This window comes from Grampus griseus (assembly GCF_964374135.1).
Source record: "Grampus griseus genome assembly, chromosome: 8".
Lineage (NCBI taxonomy): Eukaryota > Metazoa > Chordata > Mammalia > Artiodactyla > Delphinidae > Grampus > Grampus griseus.
In genome coordinates this window covers 108,766,804-108,792,166 of record NC_139002.1, presented here as the reverse complement: position 1 = coordinate 108,792,166, position 25,363 = coordinate 108,766,804, and the positions used below count along the sequence as shown (strand labels likewise).

Sequence of the window (25,363 nt, the reverse complement as noted above, 5' to 3'; positions counted from 1 at the left end):
CCAGAGTCCCGATGAGTACGACCGCACCGCTCCGGCCGCCCACTGCTACTGAAATTCAAACCACTGTACAGTGAGCAAAATGAAAACTTCAGTCCCCAGCGGTGGCGCTGGCCACCTTGCAAGTGGTCAGTAGTCACTCATGCCGGGGTTACTGCAGACACAGAGCTCTCATCTCTCCAGCTGCATACAATGAAAACTTCAGTCCCCAGCAGTGGCGCTGGCCACCTTGCAAGTGGTCAGTAGTCACTCGTGCCAGGGTTACTGCAGACGCAGAGCTCTCATCTCTCCAGCGGCATAAAATGAAAACTTCAGTCCCCAGCAGTGGCGCTGGCCACCTTGCAAGTGGTCAGTAGTCACTCGTGCCAGGGTTACTGCAGACGCAGAGCTCTCATCTCTCCAGCTGCACGTCACCTTGCTGTCACCTGGGGAGAATGCTTGATGACTCGCCTCTCTGCCTCCTTAGCCCTCTGCCTCCTTAGCAGGAGTGTGGGGCCGGCCCCCTGCGGTACTGGCGCCACCAGGCTGTGCCTGAAATACACAGCACCTGGAGGTTCCATAAGCGGCTTGGGCCTCTTGGACACAACCCTGGCCTGGGGGACACCCTGTCTGTGACCTTTCCAGCACAGACTCTTCCAACAGCCCTCAGGGACTCCCCCTTCCACGGGACAAGGGCTTGGCGGCCTAGGCTCGCCTTCCGGGACCTTCAGGCCAGGGCCGCATCAACCGCCACCCGGGTTCCTATCCCGGGAGCGCTGTGAACCAAGCGCGCTGCTATCTCGGCAGAGCTGGCGCCCATGCATCACCTCCTCCGCGGGGCCTGCTACCATAGTCCCAGGCGCCTGAGGGAGGAGGGGAAGCAGTTTTCCCCGCCTGCAGGCCTGTCCTCCGGCGCGGCCCCTTAGGGGAATCCGAGCGCGCCTGCAGCCCAGGGACGCGTGCCGCGCCTGGCACTCTGTGCCCAGGCCCCGGGGTCCTGACTGCACCAGGTCTGACACCCCGATGTGTGTGAGCGAGGGGGGAAGGGACGTGCGTCCCGCCCCCCGGGGGCTGGGCTGGGGGCTGCGGCTGCTGCCTCTCCGCGCTCGGGCGGCAGGGTCGGGGGCGGGGCCTCGGGGGCGTGGCCTCTGCGCCCTATAAGTGACGGAGTGGGGCGCGCGCCCGGCCAGAAAGCGAGCGCGCAACGGTGGCAAAGACACAGGCGTGCTTCTCGGCCCGGCCTCCAGCGCCCTTCTTGCCCCCCGTCCGCGCGTCCCAGCCGCCCGCCAGGCCACCGGCTGCCGATCAGGCGCCCAGGCCCCGCGCCCGCCGCCCAGGACCGGCCCGCGCCCCGCAGGCCGCCCGCCGCCCGCGCCGCCATGGGGGTGGAGGGCTGCACCAAGTGCATCAAGTACCTGCTCTTCGTCTTCAATTTCGTCTTCTGGGTGAGCCCGGAGCCGCGGGTGGGAGGGCGCTCCCCGAGCCTGGCAGGCCGCGCCCCGCTAGGCCCTGCCAAGGGGGCGCAACCGGGCCGCCAAGTTGCAGGGCCACCTGTGTGCGCCGAGCGCGTGGTGGGGGGTCCTAGGCCGGTGGGTCGCAGCGGTGGGGCTCGTCTGGGGCCGCCGTGCACCTCGAGGGTGGGGCGGGGGGCTCCAAGACGGGTTTCGGGCCTCTGCGCGTCGGGACCCCAGAGCCCCGCGGCCGGGCCGGGCCGTTTGGGGACCTGGGGTCTGTTCCCGGTTGGTGATGGTGGTGGTGCGGTGGGTGCGCGCTCCGAACCCAGTACCCGGCCACTGCTTCAGCCCTCCTGGCCGCTGTTTCTGGGAACACCCTGCTTCGCGGGGACTGAGGGGCTCGAGGGCGGGGCTCCAGACGCCCCGCCCCCATGAGCTCATCGGGCCACCGCCCCTAGATGGGCGGCCCAGTGCGGTGGCGGGGGAGGGGGGGCGGGGTGCGCGCACTCTGCCAGAGTCTTGGGGACCGTCCACCCCATCCTGGGCCCAGTCCAGTTCACCCTCCTGCCTGCTGTCGCCACCCTGAGGGTCGTATGGGGGTCCGGGCCGGGGCGAAGCGCAGAGAGGAAGCGCCCTGGGCCCCGGGTGGCCCGCGTGCCGGGGTGCCTCCCCCCTGGTGCCCCCAGCTTGTGGAGCCCCATCTTCCTCCCCTCCTCACCCAGCCTGACCTTCCAGCCCGTCCTCCCCCTGGGGCGCCGTGGAGGCTGTGAGGGGCAAGGGGCTGGGCGGGTGTTCTGAGTTGGCACAGGCAGGGAGCCTGGAGACCTGGGGTTTCCGAGCCCCAGGGGTGCCGGGACTGGGTGGATGTCCAGGTCTGGGCTTGGGAGGCCGCTTTGGAAAGAGGAGCCCGCGGGTTGGACGTCTCAGGGTGCGGGAGGGTCTCCTGGGGTCTGTGGGCTGCTGGCCTGAGTTGTGTTTCCTCCTCAGTCTTCACTGCTGGCCTGTGACTGATGAAGCTGTGGCTTTTGTTTCCATTTCCTGTCAGTGTTGGAATTAGGGGGTGGAGATCTCCTTCTGGCCCGGAGGGACCAGGAATGGTTGTCGGGAGCCCCTCTCACAGCTGTGTCCTGTGTCCCCTGCGGTCCCCTGGGCAGAGTGACTCGGGCCCCCTCCTGGCCCCTTCTTGCTTCTCCACCACCCCAGGCTGCTCACCCCTTGTCACGGAGGACCAGGACAACGTCGGGTGGGTGCTTTCTTAAGTTGACACTGGGAGGGTAAACTTTTAAAATGGCTCCTGGAGAAGTGTGTGGGCCTGGGGACATCTGTTTGCCATCTGGACGGCCAAGGGTCCCAGGGTGGACCTCGGGGCACTGAGGTATTTGGGGTGGGGAGTGCAGGGACTGGACACGGAGTGGAGGTGTCACATCCTCCCTGCAGGGGCACTGGTGGGGGTCCTGTAGCCAGCAGCCTCTGCCCTGGGGGTGGGACTGGTTAGGCCATCAGGATGGGCCAGGGTGGGCCGGGCAGCCTTTGCTGAAGGGGTGGTCTTGGCAAGGGGTGTCACCGGGACACCCCTCTGCCAGCCCCTGAGCCTGTCTGTACCCGCAGAGCCTGGGAGGGCCCTGGTGGGAGGGGGAGGGGGGCGGAGGAAGGGGACTTAGCAGGAGTGGATTCTTGCCTTTGGACTGAGTGTAGGGGCGAGGTGAGTCCCTCCCACCTGCACAGCATGAGCGGTCTCCAGGGCAGGCTCCCCCACCCCACCCCCAGCTCAGCCTGGGTACCTCTGGTAATTTCCCAGGCAGCAGGGGTGGAGGCCTGACACATCCCCACCCCCACCCTGGGCCACTTTGTGTTCGGGCTTAAGGAATTGTTTCTGAGGCCTCTCCCCTTCCCTCCCTCCCTGGGCATGCCCAGCAGGCCAGAGGAGCATTTGCTTCCAGGGGCAGCAAGGCCCCACGCACCCACGCTGGGCTGCCCCCTGTGGTGGGATGCCAGGCTGAGCCAGGCGGGTGGGGGGGGGCGCTCTCTGTGCATCTCCTCCCCCAGCATCGCTTGGCCGAGAGCATGGTGCCGGGGTTTGGACCTCAGTGGAGTCTCCACCCTGCTGCTGTGGTCCTCGGCTTCCTCCCTGCTGAAGCGGGGGGTCCTTCCCCTGGGGTTGTTGTCGGATTAGTTCAGGAAATGGGTGTTGGGCATGGTGGCTGGTAGGGAAGACCGCATTCCTTGGCCAGTGTAGGCAGTGACACCTGGGAGGCCCCCGCAGGATCCAGTGGGTGAGGGAGGGCTCCTGGTGCCCAGCCCCACCCACTCACCGTGCACCTGGCCACAGTGCAGTAAGGGGGCGCTGGGGGTGGGAGCTGGGTCAGGAGGTTGAGGACAGGGGTCTGGATTTGGATCTGGGCTTATTTTTTTTTTTTTGGTTTGTTGGGTCTTCATTGCCGTGCACAGGCTTTCTCTGGTTGCGGTGCACGGGCTTCTCATTGCAGTGGCTTCTCTTGTCGTGAAGCACGGGCTCTAGGCTTGCGGGCTCAGTAGTTGTGGCTCGCGGGCTCAGTAGTTGTGGCTCACGGGCTCTAGAGCGCAGGCTCAGTAGTTGTGGCACACGGGCTTAGTTGCTCCGTAGCACGTGGGATCTTCCCGGACCAGGACTCGAACCCGTGTCCCCTGCATTGGCGGGCGGATTCTCAACCACTGCGCCACCAGGATCTGGGCAGGAGCCAGTCCCTGGATCTGGGCACTTTTTAAAGTTTCATTTCAGAGAGTAAAGCCTTCCCCCGTGGGCGGCAGCGTCAGAGGCAGGCTGGCATGCTGTTTGAGAAGGAGCCAGTCACCGTGCACACCCACACACACCAGCACACACACTTGCTGTCCCACCTCTCGGCACCAGACCCCGGGGCCCAGGCTGTGTGCACTCAGCACACCTGACCCCAGCCTGCTTTGGGGGCCCCTGGCCAGCCGGGCCCGGAGGTGTGAGGTGGGGACATGGCAGGAAGAGCAGCGGCCCGGCCGAGCTGGGGAGACTGTGCAGATGCTCCCCCGAGGGCATGGAATTCCCGCAGGTGGGGTGGGCCCGGGAGCTTCCCGGCGAGGTGACTGGGGCTCGGCCCTGCTGCCGGAGCAGCTCAGGATGAGCAGAGGCGCCTGCCCCTGCTTCCCTGCTCACCCCACTCGAGTGGGCGACCTGGGGCGGGCTCACGCCCCGTGTGAGCCCTGCTCGCCTCATCTGTGAAATGGGTGTGATCACAGCCTCTCCTCTGCAGGGGCAGCAGCAGTGGCCCCCCCGGGACTGGCGGCTCCTCCAGCCGGATGCAGTCAGGGCTTCCTTCCAGAGGTAGCAGGGGCCGTTCGGCCAGACCTGGCTGGGAGTGGGGCTGATGGGAAGCCCTGCTAACTGGCTTTAAATTCTTGCTTCCGGACAGCACAAGGCTGCCTGTCACTTAGTGGTGCTGTCGCCTTCCTTCTCGGAGAGGGGATGTGACCCAGGCGGGCTCTGGCTGGGGGCAGGGATTTCCTGTTCCTGGTTTCAGTGGGAGGGCAGGTGAGCTCCCCTGGTGCCCCCGGGCATCTGGCTGCCACGCTCTGGGGAAACGGCCGTTGGGCCAGGGCCTGCTGAGAAGAGGAAATTTGTGGTCTGTGCCCAGGACGGGCTGGCCCCAGGGAGAGTGTCTGGGCATTACGGGGTGCAGAGCTGCAGCCAGAGGCGGGGAGCCTGGGACCCTGGCCGGCTCGGCTCCAGTGCCCATGCGGTGCCCACCCTGTGGGGTTCCCTCCCCCACCCCCACCCCCAGCTCAGTGTGCCTCCAGAAATTGAGTTCACCCCCAATCCCTAACTCATACTGCTTCCAAGTCCAGACAGGGAGATGGGCCCCCAAAGCGCCCCCCTCGCGTATAATCTACCCCCCCACCCCCCGCCTTCATTTCAGCGCTTGAAATCCCATGACAGGGAAGAGCCATGAAAATCAATAAGGCGTAGAGTCCGGACACCCGTGGGAGGGGCAGACGCCACCTTTGCACTTGTGCAGCGCTTTGGAGAGGGCCCCAGGTAGGGGTGGGGGAGAAATGCGGGGACCCTGGCTCTGCCCGCCCCCCGAGACGCAGGCGGGCCCGCAGCCAGGGCTGGGGGTTTCGCCTTGGAGGCAGCACGGCCCCGTGCCGGGACTCCTCGCGCTGCGTGGAGCACCAAGCTCACGTCGAATCGGCCCTTTCCAGGTGTCCGGCAGGTGTGGTGTGACCCGCCTCTGGACTTCGGTGCCCCTCCCCCGCCCCCACACTTTGTACCGGCCTAAGTGCTGCTTCACGCAAGACCACCTGGGGCTCTAGGTGGGCCCCCAGGTGCTGGGGGAATCCCCACAGGCGGGCAGGGGTCCTGGCCCCAGGGGTGGCCGATCAGCTGGCCGTAGGTCTCCCTTCGCTGGCCGGCCAGCAGCGCGTGGTCGCAGGGGTGCCTGTTGGTGCGTAGCCGCCCTCCCTGGGCTCGAGGGCTGCGGGGCTCGGCGGGCAGGGAGGCACCTTAGCGCTGGCGCTCGGTGCGTGGTGGGGGAGGGGGCTGAGGGCAGGGTGGTCGAGAGCCCGGTCATGGGGGTCCGAATGCCACAGAGGCCTGGGGAGCGGGCAGCCCCCTTGCCCCCTTCTTTGAAGCCACGCCCCTTCTAACTCTGGAAGGTTAGTGCTCCCCCTGCCCGCAATTACTGGGGTAACAGGATGATTGTGGAGAAGGTGAAGGACGGGAAGCTGGGACCGTGCGGAGTGCGGGGCTGGGCGGCCCCCTGGCATCCCGAGCCGTCCCACGGGAGTCTTCTGTTCCAACTCCCACACGCAGGCCGGCCTGGGTCATAACTCTCCCTCGGGGAATGTCTAACGGCGCCCTGTAACCCGCCTTACCTGTCACGTCACCTGCAGCTGGGCGTTGAGTCTGGTACCCAGCAGCCGGCTCCTGGCGGGGATGTGGAGGTCAGGCCGTGACCCCGGGGCTGCAGGGGAACAGAAGGGAGGGCCTCGGGCCGCCCGCCTTCCTGGTCTCCAGCCCCAGGTGCTGGGAGGCCTGAGCCCCAGAGCTTGATGGCATTGGTCTCGGGGGTGCTCGGCGGGTTTGGGAAGCACCCTGTGCAGTCCTGCCCGCCCCCGGAGCTCACGGGGAGTCTCGTCTCACACGGGCCAGGCCCTCTCTGCTCCCCATCCCAGGGGCTCGGCCACCCGCCTGCTGGACGGACAGTCTTCCCCTCTGTCCCCGAGATAACGGCTCGGACGCACACGAAGTCCCACTCCCCTGTGCCAGGCGGGCACTGGGCTGGAGCCATGCCCTTTGCCTCCAGCTGGCCCACTGGAGCGATAAGGAGACCGAGGTCCCGAGTGCCCACACGAGGAAGTGGTGGAGGCAGACTGGAAACCAGGGCCGGTCCTTCAACCACTGTGGTTTGTGGCCTGCACAGCTCCAGGCAGGGGCCAGGGAATCGCTAAGGGTGGGGGGCTGTGCCTGGGGCTGTGCGGGGAGCACGTGGCGGCCAGAGAACCCGGCCTGCCCCGGGGCCCCTCCACTCACCTCTGGCCCCTGCCTGGGCCCACCCACCTCCTGTCTTCCGACCAGTGTTTCCCCAGCCTACCCAGACCCTCCTTGTCTGATGTGTGCGCCCCGCTGCAGCCCCTCGAGTGCCCTTTGCCGGCAGGTGGCTGGGACGTCTGTGTCCACACGCCCCTCGCTGCAGGGGCTGAGGGGACACAGGGACATCCCACAGGAGGGGCCCTTTCAGCCAGTGGGGTGGGTGTGGGGCCGGGGAGCAGGCTGCTTCCCGGCCTCCCCGCCTGCAGTGGGTGGTAGGTAGGCTCGGGGACGGGCCCAGGAAGCAGGCAGGCCCTGCGGGTTCCCAAGGCGCACTCCGCTGTGCCCAGAGAGGTGGCAGGGTGTCCTCGGGGGCCTGCACTCCCCTCCCGGCGACAAGGGGCTCCTGCATCCCGCAGCTGGCGGGGCCCAGGAGGGCCAGTGTCCTCTTCCGCCCCTGTGGCTATTCTTAGAGGCCAGTCCAGGCGGCTTCCTGACGTCGAGGGGCCTGGTGGGTAGTTTCCGCTTCCTGGCTGAGGCGAGGGTCCCTGCTCCTCTCTCTGTACTTCCTTCCCGCCTTGAGCTGGGTGGCTGTGTTCCCGGAGGGCACAACAGGGCCGTAGGGTCGCTGCCCACCCCCCAGGAAGGCTGAGTCGGGCCCCGCGTCACCCTGTTCTCATGGTGGGTGGAGATGGAGGGTCAGCCTCCAGGGACCCAGGTCCCCGCCCAGCCCAAGGGTGGTGCCCTTTGCCCCCACTGACCCTCCACATCCCATCCTCAAAGGGTCTTTGCTGCACCTCTTTCCTCTGACTTATCCCGGTGTCTGCAAGGGTGTTTCCTGCCTGTGGCCTTCACTGCTCTCCTGGGGAGGGTCTCCAGGCCCCCAGGACCTCCTGGTTGCCGAGCTGCATGGGCACTTCGTGGCACACCTTCCCAGCAAGAGTGTGCACCCCTTGCGGTGGCGGGTTAGGGAGCAGAGCGGCTCAGAGCCAAGGCCCTTCCCGGGTCACGACGGAGCTGCCCCTTCTGTCATCTGTCTCTGAGAGCGTCAGAGCTGCTAAGTAAGGGAGCACGTTGATGCGTGGGTGTCCCTATCACTCCTGGAATACGTGGGCAGGACTTGGGGTGACCACTGGGCCAGCACATGTGGGTGGGGAGGGATGGAAGACAGATCCCAGCTCAGCTCCCACCCAGGGCCTGGCAGGAGCCGGGGCGCGGGGTGGGCGGGGGGAAGGTTGCCCCAGGCCTGCCCGGGCAGCACCCACTCCTACGCCCTTTCAGCTGCTTCTTGGAAATGCAGACAGGCCGGGCAGGAACCCAGTGTACTTGGCAGCCCCCTTCCCCCCCCTTTTAGTTGACGCTATTATTTATTAATTCTCAGAAAGGAGGAAGAAAGAAACAGAAACTGCATCTTTCGTAGGATTACAGACAGTCCGTGCCGTCCCCTGGTGTGGAACCCTTCAGTAATCCCAACAGGTTAGGGGCTCCTTCCTGAGCTGCTCGCCAGCCCCACCCAAGCAGGAGCATCTCAGGACGCAGGAGCATCTCAGGACGCGGGAGCATCTCAGGATGCAGGAGCAGGTGGCAGCGGCACTTCCGCCAGGCCAGCTAGCAGGAGAGGGGGAGGGGGAGAGTGGAGATGTGTCAGACTCTGCCACTGAGCAGCCTGCCTGGAAACTGCTGAGGGTCTCACGGTAACCACCCGCGCTGTCGAACGCTGTGCACAGTGGCATCATCTGAGCGCCCTGCGTAGGTCAGCTTGTGTACTTTTATTTTATTTTTATTTTTTGAATTTTATTTTTTATACAGCAGGTTCTTATTAGTTATCTGTTTTATACACATCAGTGTATACATGTCAATCCCAATCTCCAAATTCATTCCCCCCCGCCGCCGCTTTCCCCCCTTGGTGTCCATACGTTTGTTCTCTACGTCTGTGTCTCTATTTCTGCCTTGCAAACCCTTTCATCTGTACCATTTTTCTAGGTTCCACATATATGTGTTATATACGATATTTGTTTTTTTCTTTCGGACTTACTTCACTCTGTATGACAGTCTCTAGATCCATCCACGTCTCTGCAAATGACCCAATTTCGTTCCCTTTTATGGCTGAGTAATACTCCATTGTATATACGGACCACATCTTTTCAGCTTGTGTACTTTCAGTTCCTCATCACACACACAAGGATATTGGAGGCACAAAGGTGCCGGGACGGTCCTGAGATGACCCAGTAGCCAGAGGCTCTGAGGGCCCTTGGCTGCCACATTCTGATTCCCACCCAGTGTGAGGACTAAGTGCTCTCCATTAAGTCTGGACTCCGTTTTGTAGCGGGCATAAGTGTTCCTTCGTTTATCCAGTCCCTTTTTTGACCCTAAAACCTCAGTCTTGTGGACAAGACTTCAGCGTTTCCAGATGCTGTTGGCAGCTGGAAGCCTGGGGGTCCTCACCTTGGCGGACGGTTGGCATGAAGACAGCAGGCTGGATCCTTTGAGACCAGAAGAAACATTTACCCCTAAAGCCTTTGCTGCTTGGAAGTTCAGTGGACGGGGATTTGGGTGTGTGGGGTTTTTTAAACAGCTTTGTTTGACATAGCGTCAACTGCACGTTTAAAACGTACAACGTGGTAGGTTTTGACGTCAGGAGGCACCTGTGAGACCTAGAGGGTGGCCCACCAGGAGAGTGAATGTATCCATCACCCGCAGAGGTGTCCCCAGGGCCTTGGGGTCCCTCCTCCCCATCCCAGGCCACCCGCTGGCCTGTCATCCGTGCCCGTGATCGGCATTTCCTGTACTTTTTATGTGGACGGAATCGGAAGGTGGTGGTTTTCCTCTTGGTCTGGGACGGCGGGGGTATCTGGAGATTCACCCTGGTGGTTGTGTCAGGAGTTCCAGGAGTTTCTTCCCTTCCCCTGCTGGGGGGCATCTACCCACTCACCACTTGAAGGGCACCGGGTTGTCCCCGGTTTGGGGGTGTTACCAGGAAAGCTGCTAGCACGTTTGTGTGGGCACGAGCTTCCACCCCCTGGGGCAGTACTGGGGGTGCAGGGGCTGGGCGCGTGGCGGGTGGAGGGGAGGTGGGGTCCTCGTCCTGTGTCCCCGCTGCTCCCCACCCTCGCCTGGGGGTCTCCTCACTTCAGCCCATCCCATAGGTGCTTGGGGGTGTCTCACTGTGGTTTAATTTGCATCTCCCTGCGACCAATGACTGCGTCTTTCCATGCGTTTATCTGCTGTGCACATGTCTTCTTTGGCGAAGTGTCCGATTTTTTTTTCTTTTGCCCGTTTTTTAAAAATCGGTTGTTTGTTTTCTTGTCATTAGAGTATTGCAAGTTCTTTATAGATTTTGGATACGGGTCCTTTGTTAGCCATTTGCAAGCCCCAGTCCATGGGTTCTCTTTTGAAGAGCAGGCTTCTTTCAGACGTCTGCCGCTTCTGGGACCCCTGCCCTGCCCTGGGCACCCCCTCCCTGCAGAGGCACGGGTCCACCCCACCCTCTGCCTTTTCTCATGGCCTGGGTGGGGGGATTCGGGGGGGATTCGCAGTGCTGCCTTTCCCCTTCCTCTGTAGGTGACCTTAGGTGAATGCCCATCCCAGCTCCCGAAACTGGGAGTGGCCACTGCCACCATTGCCTTCATCCAGGCCCACCCCAGCGGGTCTGTGCGGGGCCTGGAATGACTGAGGACCAGCTGAGGAGGGTACACTTAAGCGCCAGGCTCTCCCCTGCCTGGAGGCGGGACTGCCTTCCCTGTTCACCCTTCAGGAGGTGGGCTGGAGCCACAGGGGAGTCTGGAGGCTGCTGTCCCCCCTCTGCCCCTGTCCCCCGCACATCCTGGGGTCTGCAGTGGAAAGCTCTTCCCGAGACAGGAGAGATGGGGACTTTGCTTGCCACCCCACGGTTAGCATCTGGGTGCTGGGATAAGCATTACCCTCACAGCATTTGTTAGGACCAAGTGCCCTAGATGGGCTTGTCCCCTTGGCTTCTGGGGTGAGGGCCTGCATGGGGAAGATGGGAGTGGTCCCAGCCCAGCCAGGGGGGCGGGAGGTGCACTCCACGCTCAGCTCTCCTTACCGACGGGGCTACTGAGGCTGAGTCAGGGCTTGGGGCCAGGCCTCTGTGACTGCAAAGGAGGCCCAGGACAGGGCTCCCCCTGCCCCACCCCCTCCGTCCTGGAACGTCTCACAAAGCAGTCTCTGGACCACAGTTTCAAAACAGAATAAGTGGCGGTTTCTAGCCAGAGTTACCACGGCAACCCTCAGCCTCACCACCGCTGCCCGCCTGCCCAGGAGCTGCAGAGGGCAGCCAGAGGAGCGGGACTCCCTCTGGAGCCTACCTGCCCCATCCCCGCCCTCCCCCTCCCCCATCCCCGCCCTCCCCCTCCCCCATCCCCGCCCTCCCCCTCCCCCATCCCCGCCCTCCCCCCCATCCCCACCCTCCCCCTCCCCCTGCCCCTTCCCCGGGCCCTCCCACCCGCTTGTGGGTGTGACAGACACCGGAAGCAGCCACGGGACACGGGGAGTTCGGCACTGCCCTTCCAGTGGTGTGCGGGGGGGGCCCTGGGGCCCTGGGGGGACCCTGTCGGTCCCGCTGCATGTGCTCTGGGAAGGGGGAGAGCAAGTGTGTTGTCCTGGGTGTGGGGAGTGGAGTCCCTAGTTGAACGTTTGGAAGAGGGGGTCAGAGAGGGTGCCGTCCCGCCCTTGGGGGGGCGGTGTCGACAGCACCACCTTCGGGGTCAGCCCGGCTGCTGCCGGGCGCCAGCGGTCCCCAGCGGTCCCCACCAGCCTCATCGTCCACGGAGCCCAGCGTAGGAGGGCCTGGGCTGGGGCCGCGGGGCTCCTGGCCCCCCCGTCCCCCATCAGCGCCCTAGCGTCACCTGCCTGGAGATCCCTGGAGATCCCTGGAGATGCTTGGGGCTTTCCGTGGGGCAGCCCCTGGTGCTGGGGCTTCGAGTCTCACGCTCTACTGAGCCTGTCTCGGGGCCGCGCTCCCTGGCCAGGGCCTTGGGGACAGGCACTGGGCCAGCCAGGTGGTCTTCTTGGGGTCCGCTTTTCGGTTTCTCTTCCTCATTGGACACGTAGCTGACGGTCTGTGTCGGAGCTGGTGCTTGTAGCTCCGGGGACAGTTACTGCCTCGGGGAGCAGCCCAGGGAGGAGGCTGGGGTGCGGGGGCCAGCTTGCCTGGGTGGGTCAGATGCTCAGGCGTGGGCCTGCCGGGCCCGGTCTGGGCTCACCCTCAAGGACAGACCCCACCTAGCCCTGAGCCACCGTGCTCGCAGGGGCATGAGTCAGCCGGAAGCCCGCGACCCCCGTGCCGGGCTCTGAGCGGAGCCCCCTCTCCTGCCGCCGCTCAGCGCAGCCTCCGCCCTGCGGTCTCTCTGGTGGGCACCGCGGGCTCCCTTGCTCTCCCGGCAGTTTGCCGTCTCCGTGATGGCAGGGAGTTACCCACAAAGCCCCGGCCCTGTGACTTCCCGGCTGCCACCGGCCCCAGCAGCCTCTGCCATCCACACCAGGGCCCCCGGGGCCTCGAGTGCCCACCCCCTCCTCAAAGAAGTACTTGTCTGTCTGAATGCAGATTAACCAGGTGTCCATCTTATCTGGTAACCTGTCTGGGAGTCTCACTCCAGTGGTGCTGGCGGGAGGGTTGGGGACCAGCCACATGGTCCCCCATGCCCAGGTCCCCCGGGGCATCTTGACAACCAAGGCAGCAAATCAGACATTTGGAGCCAGCAGCAGCCCAGACCCCAGGGGCTAGGGAGTCCTGCCTGGAGGGAAGCCCTTCACGCAGACCCAGTGGACAGGAGGGTTCGGCACCCTCCTCTGTGTGTGTGTGTGGTGTGGTGGATTCACGCTCACCGCTGCTGGGCTCCGGGCCACGAGTGACACCATGCCCTGCTCTTTCCGCAGCTGGCTGGAGGTGTGATCCTAGGCGTGGCCCTGTGGCTTCGCCATGACCCTCAGACCACCAACCTCCTCTACCTGGAGCTCGGAGACAGGCCTGCACCCAACACCTTCTACGTAGGTAAGTGGCAGAGGATGGGCTGAGGACCCCGGCTAGCTCTGGGCTGGGGGCCGGCAGGAACGGGCCACTGGGGTGTGTGATCATAAGCTCAGTAAGGCCTCAGACTGGCTGTCGGGGAGGGCTTCCAAGGAGGGCTTCCAGGAGGAAGCAGGGGCTGAGCCAGCTCAGCGGGGCTGGCTTCTTGCTGGGGCAGGGAGGAGGCCAGCCAGGAAGGGCTCTTCCGGCCAGAGGGTGAGACGGAGCCAGAGAGCAGGTGGGGTTATGTCAGCCTGGGGGCCTTGAGGGTCCCCTCTGGAGTTGGTGCAGTGCCTGCCTGGGCAGGGGGTGCTCCCAGGGAGAGCTGGAACTGGGGGCGGGGTGTGTGTGTGTGGCTTTTTGGGACCCCACCCGATCACCTTGGGGGGGGGCGGAGCAGGAGAGCAGCAGCTGGGTGGGGCGGGGGCAGAGGGGTGTTCGGCAGGCCCGGCACAGGGGCGCTGCTGGGCAGCACAGAGGTCCCTTCCAGTGGGGGACCAGGAGTGGCGTGGCGCTCAGACTGGGCCGCGCCTGCCCCCTTCCCCTGCGCTCCCCTGTGTCATATGGTGGGTGTTTCGGGGAGGCTTCCTGGGAGGGTGGGGCTGGAGCCCAGAGCCCCTGGGAAGGAGACTCAGGGCCTGCGTGCCTCAGCCCTGCAGCCACACCTATAGCCGCCGTGTTAGGCTGAGAGTCTGCCTCCTGGGCGCCCGTGGTGGCCCCTTCGGGGCATCCGTCAGGCTGGCGGTGGGGGGCTTGGGCCAGCGGCCCCCGGGGTGGGGGTGGGAGTGCCGGAGGAGCGACGGAGGGGCGGGAGGGGAGAAGGGCCCCGCCTCCTGCTGGGCCCCCTCCCCCATCAGGGAAGGTGGGGTCTGGCCCTTGTGGAGCTGTGGGAGTGTTTGTTGAGATGCTTCTGTCCTTTAAAGGACTGGCTCCTGGGCCGGCCCCTCTCGCTCCCACAGGCGAGCAGCAGGGCAGGGAACCTTCAGGGCTCAGGGCGCCCTGAGGGGCCAGCAGCCACCCCGGGTCACATGCTTGACCCTCGGTGGGAGTGGCCCACACACTCACCTCCCGCCCCGGGGCCATGGGGGGTGCCTGCCCCCTCCCTGCCCGTGGCCCTCTGGGCCATAGTTGGGAGGGCTGGGTTCCGGGGGCCATGGATGGGGGGCGGAGACCGGAGCCTGGGGTTCTGGCGGCGGGGCTCCCGGGGCCAGCCGTCCCGGGGAGGGTCCCGAGCCCTCTTCCGCAGGTTCCTGGGCTCCCCCCGCGCTGTGGGGCCCCTCACAGGTTTGAGTCTCAGGAGCAGAGGGTGAGTCTGCCTCCCGAGAGGGCACAAGGGGTCCGTGACCCGGGGCCCCCGCACACGCACCAGGCCCCCTCAGAAGCAAGGCAGTCAGCGGGGCCCACACGTCTGAGGACGCGGGAATGTCCCACCGCGTCCTCTGGGCCCTCGAGTCTGAGGACGCAGGAGTGTCCTCTGGGCCCTCGAGGGGTGTTTGTCTCCTGCGGGGCTCCTCCCAGGCCTCTCCTTTCCCTCTCAGAGCCGCCGCAGGGGTCTGAGCCAGCCTGTGGCCGGGCCTTCTGTCCCAATGTGGGCAGGGCTGCTGCCATCTCTCCGTCCCCCTCTCTGGGACCTTGGGTGCAGTGGGCGTGGGCTCTGCCGGTGGCAGAGTTGAACCGGCCCCAGGGCGAGCAGTCTGGGAAGGGGTCCCTCCCAAATTGCTGGGGCCGGGGCCGCCAGCCTCGTGGCTGGGGCAGCTCCTGCTGTCAGCCCAGCGTCCGGCCCAGGAGGCAGGAGAGGAGCTGAAAGCTCCCCTGCTTCAGGCCAGGATGGGGCAAGAGCGGCGACGGGCTGCAGGCTTGGGTTAGGGACACAGTCCGGGCCGGCGCGCAGACGTCTGGGGGGACCTTGGCGGGAGAATGGAGGCGGCGGGGCTGTGCTCAGGCTCTGGCGGGGAAGGGGTCCCACGGGAGAGGCTCGTCGAGGGCAAGGCTGGTGTTGGAGCAGATGTCCCCCTGGTCCACTCACTGGGGGCCGCACGTCACCTGGGGCCTGACCCTGGCTTCTCCTGGCTCTGGAGAATCCTGCCCTTGGGGAAGCAGTGTTAGCTGCGGGACCACCCGGCAGGCTGGGTGCCAGGCCCTGGACCTTCTGCTGTGTCCCCATGGGCGGGGGCCTCTCAGAGCCCCTCTGGCCACAGAGTTCCTGCCCACCCAGGGCCGGCCTTCCGGAGCCTCTTGCTGGCTCTGATGCAGACTGGGCCTGCCAGGGAGCTGGGGGAGCAGACATGGGCCCTGACAAGAGCTGTCTGTCCAGTGCCAGGCAGCGGGGGAGGGTGAGCTGGGCTGGCTTAGCATCCCAGGCAATGCTGCAGGGCCCAGGGGGGTCCCGGACCTCACTGGCCAGAACCAGGCCGAGGGCTCTAGGTGGAAACCCGGCACCGTGGGGGGCTTGGGGCTGGGCCTGGGGGGGGGGTCAGGTACCGCCTCTGGGTCTCCCAGCCTCTCGCAGGACCCTCCAGAGCCCGGAACGCCAAGGTGCCCCTCCCTGGCGCCCTATGCCATCTCGCTGAACCTCAGGTAGTGATGTGGGGATGGGGTCTCAGGACCTGAGCAGAGGACACCTGGCTCAAGGGTGCTGTGCCCGAGTGAGGAGCCCCCGAGGGCAGGCCTGGCGGGAGGCTCCGTCTGTCCAGAGGGGAGGCCCCGGGCGTTTTCTGAGCCCAGCAGTGGGTCCTGGCCCCCAGGCTCCTTCTCCAAAGCCTGGCCAGGCAGGGGCGACAGGCCCTTGGCACCGGAGCCCTGGGACCCATTGTCCTAGCACTGTGCAGGGGGCTTGGGCTGCCTGCCTGCCGCGTAACCATGGTGACTGGGGGGTGGGCCCAGGTCTGCTGGTAGGACTAGGGTTGTGGGAGGTCCTTGGAGAGACGTGGTCTGCGTTTCAAGGGGCACGGGCCCCGCCTGGGTGAACTGTGGACGCAGAGAAGGGCCGCATGACCAGCAGTGGGTGCTGGGCAGGCCAGGGGGGCAGACTGACCCCGTGTACCATCCTTGAGCTGTCCCAGCCGCCAGGCCTCTGCGTCCAGCAGGCTCCAGCCCCCGGGGTCAGGGCCTCAGAAGCCGGGTAGAGCCCCCTCCTCTGAGCAGAGCAGCCGGACTCGAGCCCCCGTCTGAGAGGGCACAAGTGAAGTGGAGTCGCCAGACCCCTGGGCTCACCTCCACCCCACCCCACGGGCCAGTAGCTGGGTCCTCTGCGCCAAGACGGGGGTGGTCCTCCACAATGCCCCCAAATCCCGGAGACTGCGGGAACCAGAGAGGGTCCGGGTTGTGGCGTCGCACTGAGTTCTCTGAACACTCACCACGGGCCGTTCGGTCCTGGCCTCGGCAATGCCGGTCTCCACCCACGTCACAGAGGAGGAAACTGAGGCCTGGAGAGGGGCCCACACGGCCCCGCCGGGCTGCCAAGCCCTTGCAGCTCCTCTCCAAGCCTCCGGGCATCTGCTGTCTTCCCAGCAGGGCGGGCGTCAGCGCCTCGTGGCCCCTCCGAAGGCCTGGGCAGTGGGGTGTGTGTACGCAGCCGGGGAGGAGGGCTTCCGGGGGCATCTGTCCTGCCTCTTTGGGGTGTCAGGGCGCTGAGGGCAGCCGTCTCTCCCCTGCAGGCATCTACATCCTCATTGCCGTGGGTGCTGTGATGATGTTTGTCGGGTTCCTGGGCTGCTACGGAGCCATCCAGGAGTCCCAGTGCTTGCTGGGGACGGTAAGGCCCTGGGCTGGGGCCAGGCTGAGGGTGAGGGCTGCGGGGCCGGCCGGGGGCAGAACCGGGGGCAGAACCGGGAGCTCCGGTGGAGACAGAACGCCTTCAGTCCCCGACGTGGAGCCTGGTGCCCGACCTGGCCAATCTGACCCTGCGGACCTCCCCCAGAATGCCAGCTCTCCGGTTTCCCCAATCCCCAATTTGAGGGTCTCAAATCCCTCCAAGGTGGACTGCCGTTACGTCTAGTTCTTTGTCTAGTTCCTACTGAGTTCCAAAGTTGCTTTTTCTCTTTCTTCCTTAAAAAAAGCCACAGATATAATAGTGAGTGAGTCCCAGTCCCAGAGTCAGCCTCAGGTGCCCCTAGGCATGTCACCCACCGAAGGGAAGTGGAGGCCTGGCTGTGCTGCCCAGGGCCTGGCGTCTGGGAGACGTGGGCTGCAGGAGGCTGTGCCTGTGTCTCCGGTGGGCGAGCCCAGGCACACCACGGCGACACCCTTCCCGTGGGCTTTGCCTCCCTGCCCTTTCCGACCCGCCCAGAACCAACCATGTCCTCCCCTCCCACACCCACCCCATCCTGTGGAGCCTGGTCCCTCGGGGTTGATGAGAACATTGGCATCTCGCTGCCGGGCCGAGTCCTAGATTCTGCTTCTCGGCCCCACGCCTCTCATCCCGTCGGGTCCTGGGTGGGTGGATACCACCGGCCACCCCGCGCATGCTGGCCGGTCACTGGGGCCTCAGGAAGGCCCGGGCCCTCTCTGGCTGGCTCTGACCTGCCCTCTCCGCCATCCCCTCCCCTTTTCAGTTCTTCACCTGCCTGGTGATCCTCTTCGCCTGTGAAGTGGCCGCTGGCATCTGGGGTTTTGTCAACAAGGACCAGGTGAGGCAGCGTCCGTGGGGAGGGGCAGGGGGGCTGCTGGTGGGGAGGGGGAAGGGGCTCGGGCTGCGGGGGAGGGGTCGGACTGCAGGGTGCTTTGGGAGGGCTCTTCCCGGTAGGAAGCCCACAGAGGGCTTTCTGGAAGAGGCAGCATGGCGACCGAGTGGAAGGCAGGGTCACCTTCTCTAGGGCTCAGTGGCGGGCAGGTCTGTCCTGGGAGTGATACCTTCCGGGAGAGCCAGGTGAGGGCACGTCTCGGGGGGGCAGTCCTGCTGTGCTGTGACCGCCTCCCTCCCCAGATCGCCAAGGACGTGAAGCAGTTCTACGACCAGGCCTTACAGCAGGCCATAATGGACGACGACGCCAACAACGCGAAGGCTGTGGTGAAGACCTTCCACGAGACGGTACGGGGGGCCGGGGGGAGGTGGAGAGGGCGTCCAGAGGGGCCGGCGGACCGGGGGAGAGGCGGGGGCCGGGGAGGGCGTCCAGAGGGGCCGGCGGACCAGGGGAGAGGCAGGGGCCGGGGAGGGCGTCCAGAGGGGCCGGCGGACCGGGGGAGAGGCGGGGGCCGGGGAGGGCATCCAGAGGGGCCGGGGGACCGGGGGAGAGGCAGGGGCCGGGGAGGGCGTCCAGAGGGGCCGGGGGACTGGGGGAGAGGCAGGGGCCAGGGAGGGTGTCCAGAGGGGCCGGGGGACTGGGGGAGAGGCAGGGGCCGGGGAGGGTGTCCAGAGGGGCCGGGGGACCGGGGGAGAGGCGGGGGCCGGGGAGGGCGTCCAGAGGGGCCGGCGGACCAGGGGAGAGGCAGGGGCCGGGGAGGGTGTCCAGAGGGGCCGGGGGACTGCGGGAGAGGCAGGGGCCGGGGAGGGTGTCCAGAGGGGCCGGCGGACCAGGGGAGAGGCAGGGGCCGGGGAGGGTGTCCAGAGGGGCCGGCGGACCAGGGGAGAGGCGGGGGCTGGGGAGGGCGTCCAGAGGGGCCGGGGGACTGGGGGAGAGGCAGGGGCCGGGGAGGGCATCCAGAGGGGCCGGGGGACTGCGGGAGAGGCAGGGGCCGGGGAGGGTGTCCAGAGGGGCCGGCGGACCAGGGGAGAGGCAGGGGCCGGGGAGGGCATCCAGAGGGGCCGGCGGACCGGGGGAGAGGTGGGGGCCGGGGAGGGCGTCCAGAGGGGCCGGCGGACCAGGGGAGAGGCAGGGGCTGGGGAGGGTGTCCAGAGGGGCCGGCGGACCAGGGGAGAGGCGGGGGCCGGGGAGGGTGTCCAGAGGGGCCGGCGGACCAGGGGAGAGGCAGGGGCCGGGGAGGGTGTCCAGAGGGGCCGGCGGACCAGGGGAGAGGTGGGGGCCGGGGAGGGCGTCCAGGGGCCTGGGGTTTTGTCCTCTCAGTGAGACCTCAGCCTGGAGCGGGAGGGGCATTGGAACCTGGGGAGATTCTGAGGGACCTGGGGGTCCCTGGTGGGAACTAGATGAGCCAAGGCAGATGGGGTGCAGGGGTCTCTGCGCAGCACAGCTAAGTGGGAGGAGGGGCGGAGTGGGCCCCCTGGGCTCCGTTCTCCCCCTGGAGGGGACCCGCCCAGCTCCCCGCCCCCACGCCTGGCCGGCGCAGCTCCCGGGGCCTCTGTAGCCTGTGGGCCACGTGTCCAGGGCTGACGCCGGGCGCCCTCCATCTCTGCAGCTTAACTGCTGTGGCTCCAACGCGCTGACCACAGTGACCACCTCTGTGTTCAAGAACAGCCTGTGTCCCTCGAGCGGCAACGTCATCAGTAACTTGCTAAAGGTGTGTGGTGATGGGTGGGGCCTCCCAGGGTGGGGCGGGGCCTGCCTGCTCCCTCATTTGGCTGCCACCCCTGGTGGGTCCTGGGCGGTGGCTGGCCCTCTCGGGGCTCCTGCTGGCAAGGGCAAGGACACGGCCATACTGGGCAGTGCTGTGGCTGGAGTTGGGGCTGCTCTGCCTGGGGGCCGAGGCCAAATTTTTGCTGCCGGCCGGCCCATGGGGAGGCGAGTCTCTGGCCCAGGCTCCCGATGGGGGAGCCCTCTGAACCTGGCATGGAGGCGCCCTGACCTCCCGGGTCAGCCCCGTCGTGGTGGTGCTTCCCAATCTCTTGAGTGCAAGAGGGCGCACACGGCACACTCGCCATTTCCGTGTTTGAGGTAAAAGCTGGCAGAGACTAGGCCCTGTTCACGCCTCTGCCGAGGGGTCCTGGGGGGCAGGGCTGTGCCCCTCTGTGCTCCTGCTGCAATGACCCTGGGCCACGGCCTCGCGGGGGGCTGAGGACGGGCACCTCTGAACGCTGTCTGGCCGCCCCCGCAGGAGGACTGCCACGGGAAGATCGACGAGCTCTTCTCGGGGAAGCTGTACCTCATCGGCATCGCCGCCATCGTGGTGGCTGTGATCATGGTGAGTGGGACGGGCCGGGCATCTGCCAGGGTCCCCCCACGGGTCTCCGGGCGCTGACCCACCTGCCCGCCCCCACCCCCTTCTCCCAGATCTTCGAGATGATCCTGAGCATGGTGCTTTGCTGTGGCATCCGGAGCAGCTCGGTGTACTGAGGCCGAGGCCGCAGGGAGGGCCGCTGAGCGACCCGGACACTTCTGAGAAGGGGCCGTCACCACCTGTGTATATAACCTCCTGGTATCACTGCTACACTTATCAGCCTTTTCACTTTTGAGGTTTTGTTCTTGTCCTGAAGTTCCCTGTTGCTTTCGGGGCTGATGTCACCTGTAGGTGGCATGTGAGTGGCCTTGGGGACTGCAGGGCAGGGGCCCCCTCTGCTTTTGGGGCTGCTTGGGGGTTCTGCTTGCTCAGCCGGGCCTCTCCTCGGGGCCACGAAGGGCCGTCCGGCCAAGCTGCACCCTCCTACCCACCTGTCCCCACGGGTGGCACACGCTCAGCCTTTTTTAATCCTTGTTCCTTTCCGGCCACCTGTCTCTAGAGCCGGGTCCACGAGCAGCCTTATGCCTTCAACGCACCTCTCCTTTCTAACGCGTCACCTTCGATTGTAATTACATCCTGAAAGTCATTCAATAAAGAAGGAAAAATCAGGCATGCTACCACGATGTCCGGCCCCTTCCTGTGCTCATGGTGTCTGAGACCCAGGGGCAGCCCGAGGAGCCTGGCGCAGGCGGTGCTCAGCTCTTTGGACCTCGCTGGGCCCAGGCTGTGCTGCCGACCCTGTTGGTGGGTGTCTGTGGGGCGCCCAGAAGGACTCCGTGGAGGAAGTGCCCCTTTGTTGGGCCTTGTGCCACCTGGAGCAGCCTCCACCCCCATTCCTTGTGCACCACTGCCCAGCAGGGTCTGTGCGGGGCAGGCAGGCAGCCCAAGAATGTGGTACAGGATGTGGGGCCCCTGCAAGACTCCCCGCCCTCCTGAGGGCCAGCCCAGGAGGATGGACACACTGCTCCCTCCCAAGGTCTGAGGGGCTCTTCTCTGACCTAGCTGCTTGCAGACGTCCCGTCATGGGGCTGGGTGCCCACATCTTGCAGGGGCTGGAGGGCAAGGCCTCAGCCACTACCTGGGGGAGCCTACCTGGCCCAGCACCGTGGACTGAGGCCCAGCCACCTCTTGGGGTAGGCTGCTGCCCCCAGCGGGAATGCTGGGTGATGTCACCATTAGCTGCATGCAGGTACCCCCCTGCACGTACATTAACTTGACCTCTTGAGACAAGTCCCTGGCTGGGATTCATACGTCAAGGGCTCCCTGGGGCCTCCTTGGGGGGCTGATTTTGGAAACTAACCCCAGCCCTGCATTGGGGGTCACAGGGCCTCAGCGGGCCTGCCCTTCCACAGTCCAGGGGGTTGCTGGTGGGTTGGGAAAACTGGATGGCCCAAGGAACCAGCTCCTTTTTACTTCTCCCTGTGCTGCGAAGCCCTGGGAACATCCTGGCCGAGGCCTGGGTGTCACCCCTGCTAGCTGCGGTGTGAACTAGCTGCCTTCTGTGGCCTGGACTCCGCGTTCCTGGTGAGGCCCTGCATGGGGGTGGCGTTAGGGATGATCAGAACGGGCCCCGTTTCCTCTCTGGGTCCCTGGGCTAGGCCGCAGCATGGCCTGAACCCTGGATTCCAGGGCTGCAGCCCTGGGCGAGGGAGCGCGCTCTGGCCGTCCAGCAGGCGAGGCGCCAGCAGGGAAAGGGCGCCGGCCGCCTGGGCTCCGGGCCGAGGTACGTGCGGCCCGTCCAGAGGAGACTGGGATCTGCCCTGCGCTTCCGGGCAGAAATAACCAGCCAGGCCATCGACCATCGGCAGGAATAGGTAAGGCCGCCTCTCCCAGGAGGGCTGCCTCACGGCGGGCCCCGGCAGTTGGGAGGTCGGCACGCCCCGCTGCCCGGCTCCCGGGACCCACGAGGGCGTGGCCGGCCGCTCTAGGCCAGGACCGGAAGTGCCCGGGAACAGCGCCGCACGCGTCGATGCACTTCCGGTCCTCGCGGTTTCCGGCAAGCGGCGCTGCGGCCCCGGGAACGCGGCGCTGGCCGTTAGCCCTCGGGCATCCTGGGAGTCGTAGTTCGGCCTCCCAGCCTCCTTCCTGGCCTTAGTCAATTCCGGTGTCTTCGCGAGAGAGCGCCGTTTCCGGGAGGGAAGACAGCGAATGCGCAGAGGCCACACTCCCGATAGGCCTCGGGAGTAGCGGCCCAGTGACTTGTGGGAAATGTAGTTCTTCAGGCGCGGAAGCCGCGGCCCTCGGCCGGCAGAGGACTCAGTTTCCCAGAGGGCCGAGCGCGGTGCAAGATGGAGGCAGCCAGGCCGCGGTGAGCCGGTAGGTTTGTGGTGGGGAGGACGGCGCTGGTGGGCTGTCGGGCTTCGGGAGTCTGCTGTCCGCAGTCTGCTGCGCCGAGCAGGGAGGCCCTCGTGAGGCCCGGACCCTTGGCCCATCCACCCGAGTTGGCCCCAGAACTTAAGCCCCCGACACGGAGAACCTGTTGGGCCCGGGCCGAGGCCCTGGGCGCGTGGAGTGGAGAAAGTCAAGGGTCCGCCTCCCAGGGGAGCGAGACAACCGGCAAAGAAGCCAGTGTTCTCTGGGACCTGGCCTGCCCGGATTCCGGCCCTGAGAAAACCCCGCTTCCGAGCCCCCCAGGCCCTCAGCCTGTACTCAGTTCTGCCCTGCGCTGAGCTTGGGAAGTTCTCAGAGAACTCAGAGATGCAGGCCCCGCATTCCCTGTCTTGGGGCGAGATCCCCGTTTCCCCGCGGCGTGTCCCACTCACCACGGGCGTTCCCGCGATTCCAGGGGACGGGGTTGCAAATTTAGGAAGCCGGAGTCCGGTTTGAACTCCAGCTTTGCCTGCAACGTACTGTATGACGGGCAACTCCTTCCCCGCTCCGGTCCTGCCAGCTCTAAAACAGACACCATTGGCGTTTACTTCGTGTCCCCTTTCCTGGAGTTGTGCCTTCATTTTGGGAGTCACGCGAGGCCCAGAGGAATGGAGATCTTGCCTGTGTTTGATCTGGTGCCGGGCACTCAGAGACACTGCAGGTCTGCCTGGCCTGGTCCTCGGTGGGTGCACGAGCAAGGGGTCACCCTGGGCCAGGGAGGCTTGGTGGGAAGAGGGAGTTGGTGGACGGATGTCTGTGCGGAGGGTGAGACTGGGCTGTCCTCTGAGCCTGGAAACAAGCTTCAGGATGCCTGGTGACACTGGAACACTAACCAGGTGCTGGCAGCACTTCTCTGCTCAGCTGGGAAAGTGAGGGGTGTGCGGAGGCGCATAGGACAAATGCCCCAGGAGCTGTGGGTCTGGCCTCTGCGGAGCAAGGCCGCTCCGGCTTCCTAAGCGCTTGACCCGCAGATGCCAAGGATGTGTCTGCAGACTCGTCTGGAGCTCCAGGGCATCTCACGGCGGTCAGGAGCACACCTCCTCCCCACGGAGCAGGCAGGCGCCCCGGCCTTTGTGGAGTACCCGCTGCCTGCCACGCAGCGTGCCTGGCTGAGAGAAGGCGTGCAGAGCAGAGGTCGCTCTCGGCCCTGGGTTCAAGCCCCCGCCCCCCGTGCAGCAGGCCTCCTAGTGGCTTTAGTCAGACTGGCTGGAGAGGATTGAATGAGGTGACACGTCAGAAGGACCAGCTCCTGGGCCTGGCTGTGTCAGGGGCTCTGTAAACCCAGGCCCACTCCCGGGGTGGCGGCTCCACTCCTGCATGTCTGCCGTCTGGTCTGAGGGCTGCCTCTCCCTCCCTGCCCTCAGCCAGCCACTGAGCCACGGAGCAGAGCCGTGCCTGGCGGGGGCCGTTGCGACCAAGAACCTTCTCCAGCGCTCGGCCCACCAGCCGTCCAGCACAGGCACCCAGCAGCCAGGGAGGTAAGAGGAGGGCTTTCGGGGCGGGGGACCTGGCCGCTCCTCCTTGGACACAGCTCTTGCTGCTGACCCTTCCCCGGGGTGGTGGGTCTGCAGGAGGGACTTGTTCTGAGCTTGTGTTGTCTCCAGTGACCGACTCCCTGGGCTGCTTTGGTGCAGGTGCGGCGTGGCTGGGGGACGCATGGCTGAGGCAGGGGACGGCCAGCACTCCGTTGGCTCCGGGGGTGCCGCTCTGTCTCCCGACCCCGTCTGCCTCAGCGACTCGGACTCCGACCTCAGCCTGCTCGACGATGCTGAAGTGGAAGCTCTGTCTCCCGGGGGGCTGCCCGGGGAGGCCCCGGGGGATTCGGGCCCCGATGAGCCCCCCTCGCCCCCCAGGAGCTTCGCCACAGCGGCGGTGCAGCCCTTCCACCTGAGAGGCACGAGCCCCACCTTCTCCCAGCGCAGCCACGACATCTTCGGCGGCCTGGAGCGGGCAGCCAGGCGGGCTCCGCCCTCTGCGGCCCCAGCCGGCCCTGGCGACAGTGGGGGCTTCCGGCAGCCGCTGACACTCTCCAGCCGGCCTCCAGCCGGGGGCCCGAGCAGGGCCACTCAGAACCCCGCTCCCCTGAGGGTGCCCCCCGTTCCTGACTACGTGGCCCACCCCGAGCGCTGGACCAAGTACAGCCTGGAGGGTGTGGCTGAGGCCAGCAAACAGAGCAACCGGGCCGCCGCCCTGGCCTTCCTGGGCCCCCAGAGCCTGGCCGCCCCCAGCGGCTACGTGCCCTCCTTCAACCAGGACCCCTCTAGCTGTGGGGAGGGCCGGCTCATCTTCTCCAAACCGGTGCGAACCGGCGAGGCCCGGCTTGAGAAGAGGAGGGTCCCGAGGAAGGCAGGGGAGCCGGGTGGGAGCCCCCACGGGATCCCGGGGGCGGCGGGGGGCGAGGGCCCCGTGGAGCTGGCCCACCTGGCCAGGCCCGGGAGCCCGGAGGCCGAGGAGTGGAGCAGACCCCGGGGGCGCCTGCAGGAGGTGGGTGCACCCGAGGGGGAGGCCCTCGCGGGGTCTGGGGCCAGCGCCCTGCCAGGGGAGGCGGTGGGCTTCCACAGCAGCAGGAAGCGGAGCAGGGACCACTTCCGGAGCAAGGACAGCAGCCCCGAGGCCCCAGGCGCGGACGTCTGAGCGGGGAGACCGCCTGGCCGCCTGCCTGCCCTGGCCGAGCTGGAGGGACGGCCCCCACTGTCCCCCCGGGGTGGCTTCAGGGACGGAGCAGGCCCGGGGCCCCACCCCCAGGGAAGGGAGCCAGCGGGCTGCCTGTCGGTGGCACCAGCGGCCAGGGCAGAGACCTTGCTGAGGGTGTGGGCCAGGGGTTGGCGGAAACCCTGACTCACCCCGTGCCCAGGGGCACAGTAAAGGCTCTGGGTGTTCCTCAGTCTCCGTGTCTCTTTGTCAGCCCCCATCCGCCCGGGACTGTGGCCAGGGCCCTGTCTTCTCTCCAGA

At 66.3% G+C, this 25,363-nt stretch overlaps 2 protein-coding genes across 4 annotated transcripts; both read left to right on the top strand.

Annotated features, from left to right (window-relative positions):
* Window positions 1–1,181: 1,181 nt before the first annotated feature.
* On the top strand, window positions 1,182–20,658 carry CD81 (CD81 molecule). Its single transcript, XM_082661229.1, has 8 exons — window positions 1,182–1,421; window positions 12,862–12,976; window positions 16,648–16,745; window positions 17,545–17,619; window positions 17,916–18,020; window positions 19,283–19,384; window positions 19,919–20,005; window positions 20,095–20,658. The coding sequence occupies exons 1-8, from the start codon at window positions 1,356–1,358 to the stop codon at window positions 20,155–20,157; spliced, it is 711 nt and encodes a 236-aa protein (XP_082517355.1). The 5' UTR covers window positions 1,182–1,355; the 3' UTR covers window positions 20,158–20,658.
* A 1,655-nt stretch (window positions 20,659–22,313) lies between these two features.
* TSSC4 (tumor suppressing subtransferable candidate 4) lies at window positions 22,314–25,277 on the top strand. Of its 3 annotated transcripts, XM_082660613.1 has the most exons (5): window positions 22,325–22,357; window positions 22,932–23,093; window positions 23,383–23,466; window positions 23,776–23,889; window positions 24,046–25,277. In XM_082660613.1, exons 2-5 carry the CDS (start codon window positions 23,020–23,022, stop codon window positions 25,043–25,045), a joined length of 1,272 nt encoding a protein of 423 aa, XP_082516739.1. In that variant the 5' UTR covers window positions 22,325–22,357; window positions 22,932–23,019; the 3' UTR covers window positions 25,046–25,277. The 3 variants fall into 3 exon arrangements, with proteins under 3 accessions (XP_082516741.1, XP_082516739.1, XP_082516740.1); XM_082660614.1 differs by lacking the exon at window positions 23,383–23,466; XM_082660615.1 differs by lacking the exons at window positions 22,932–23,093; window positions 23,383–23,466 and having other exon boundaries at window positions 22,314–22,357.
* The last annotated feature ends 86 nt before the right edge of the window (window positions 25,278–25,363 follow it).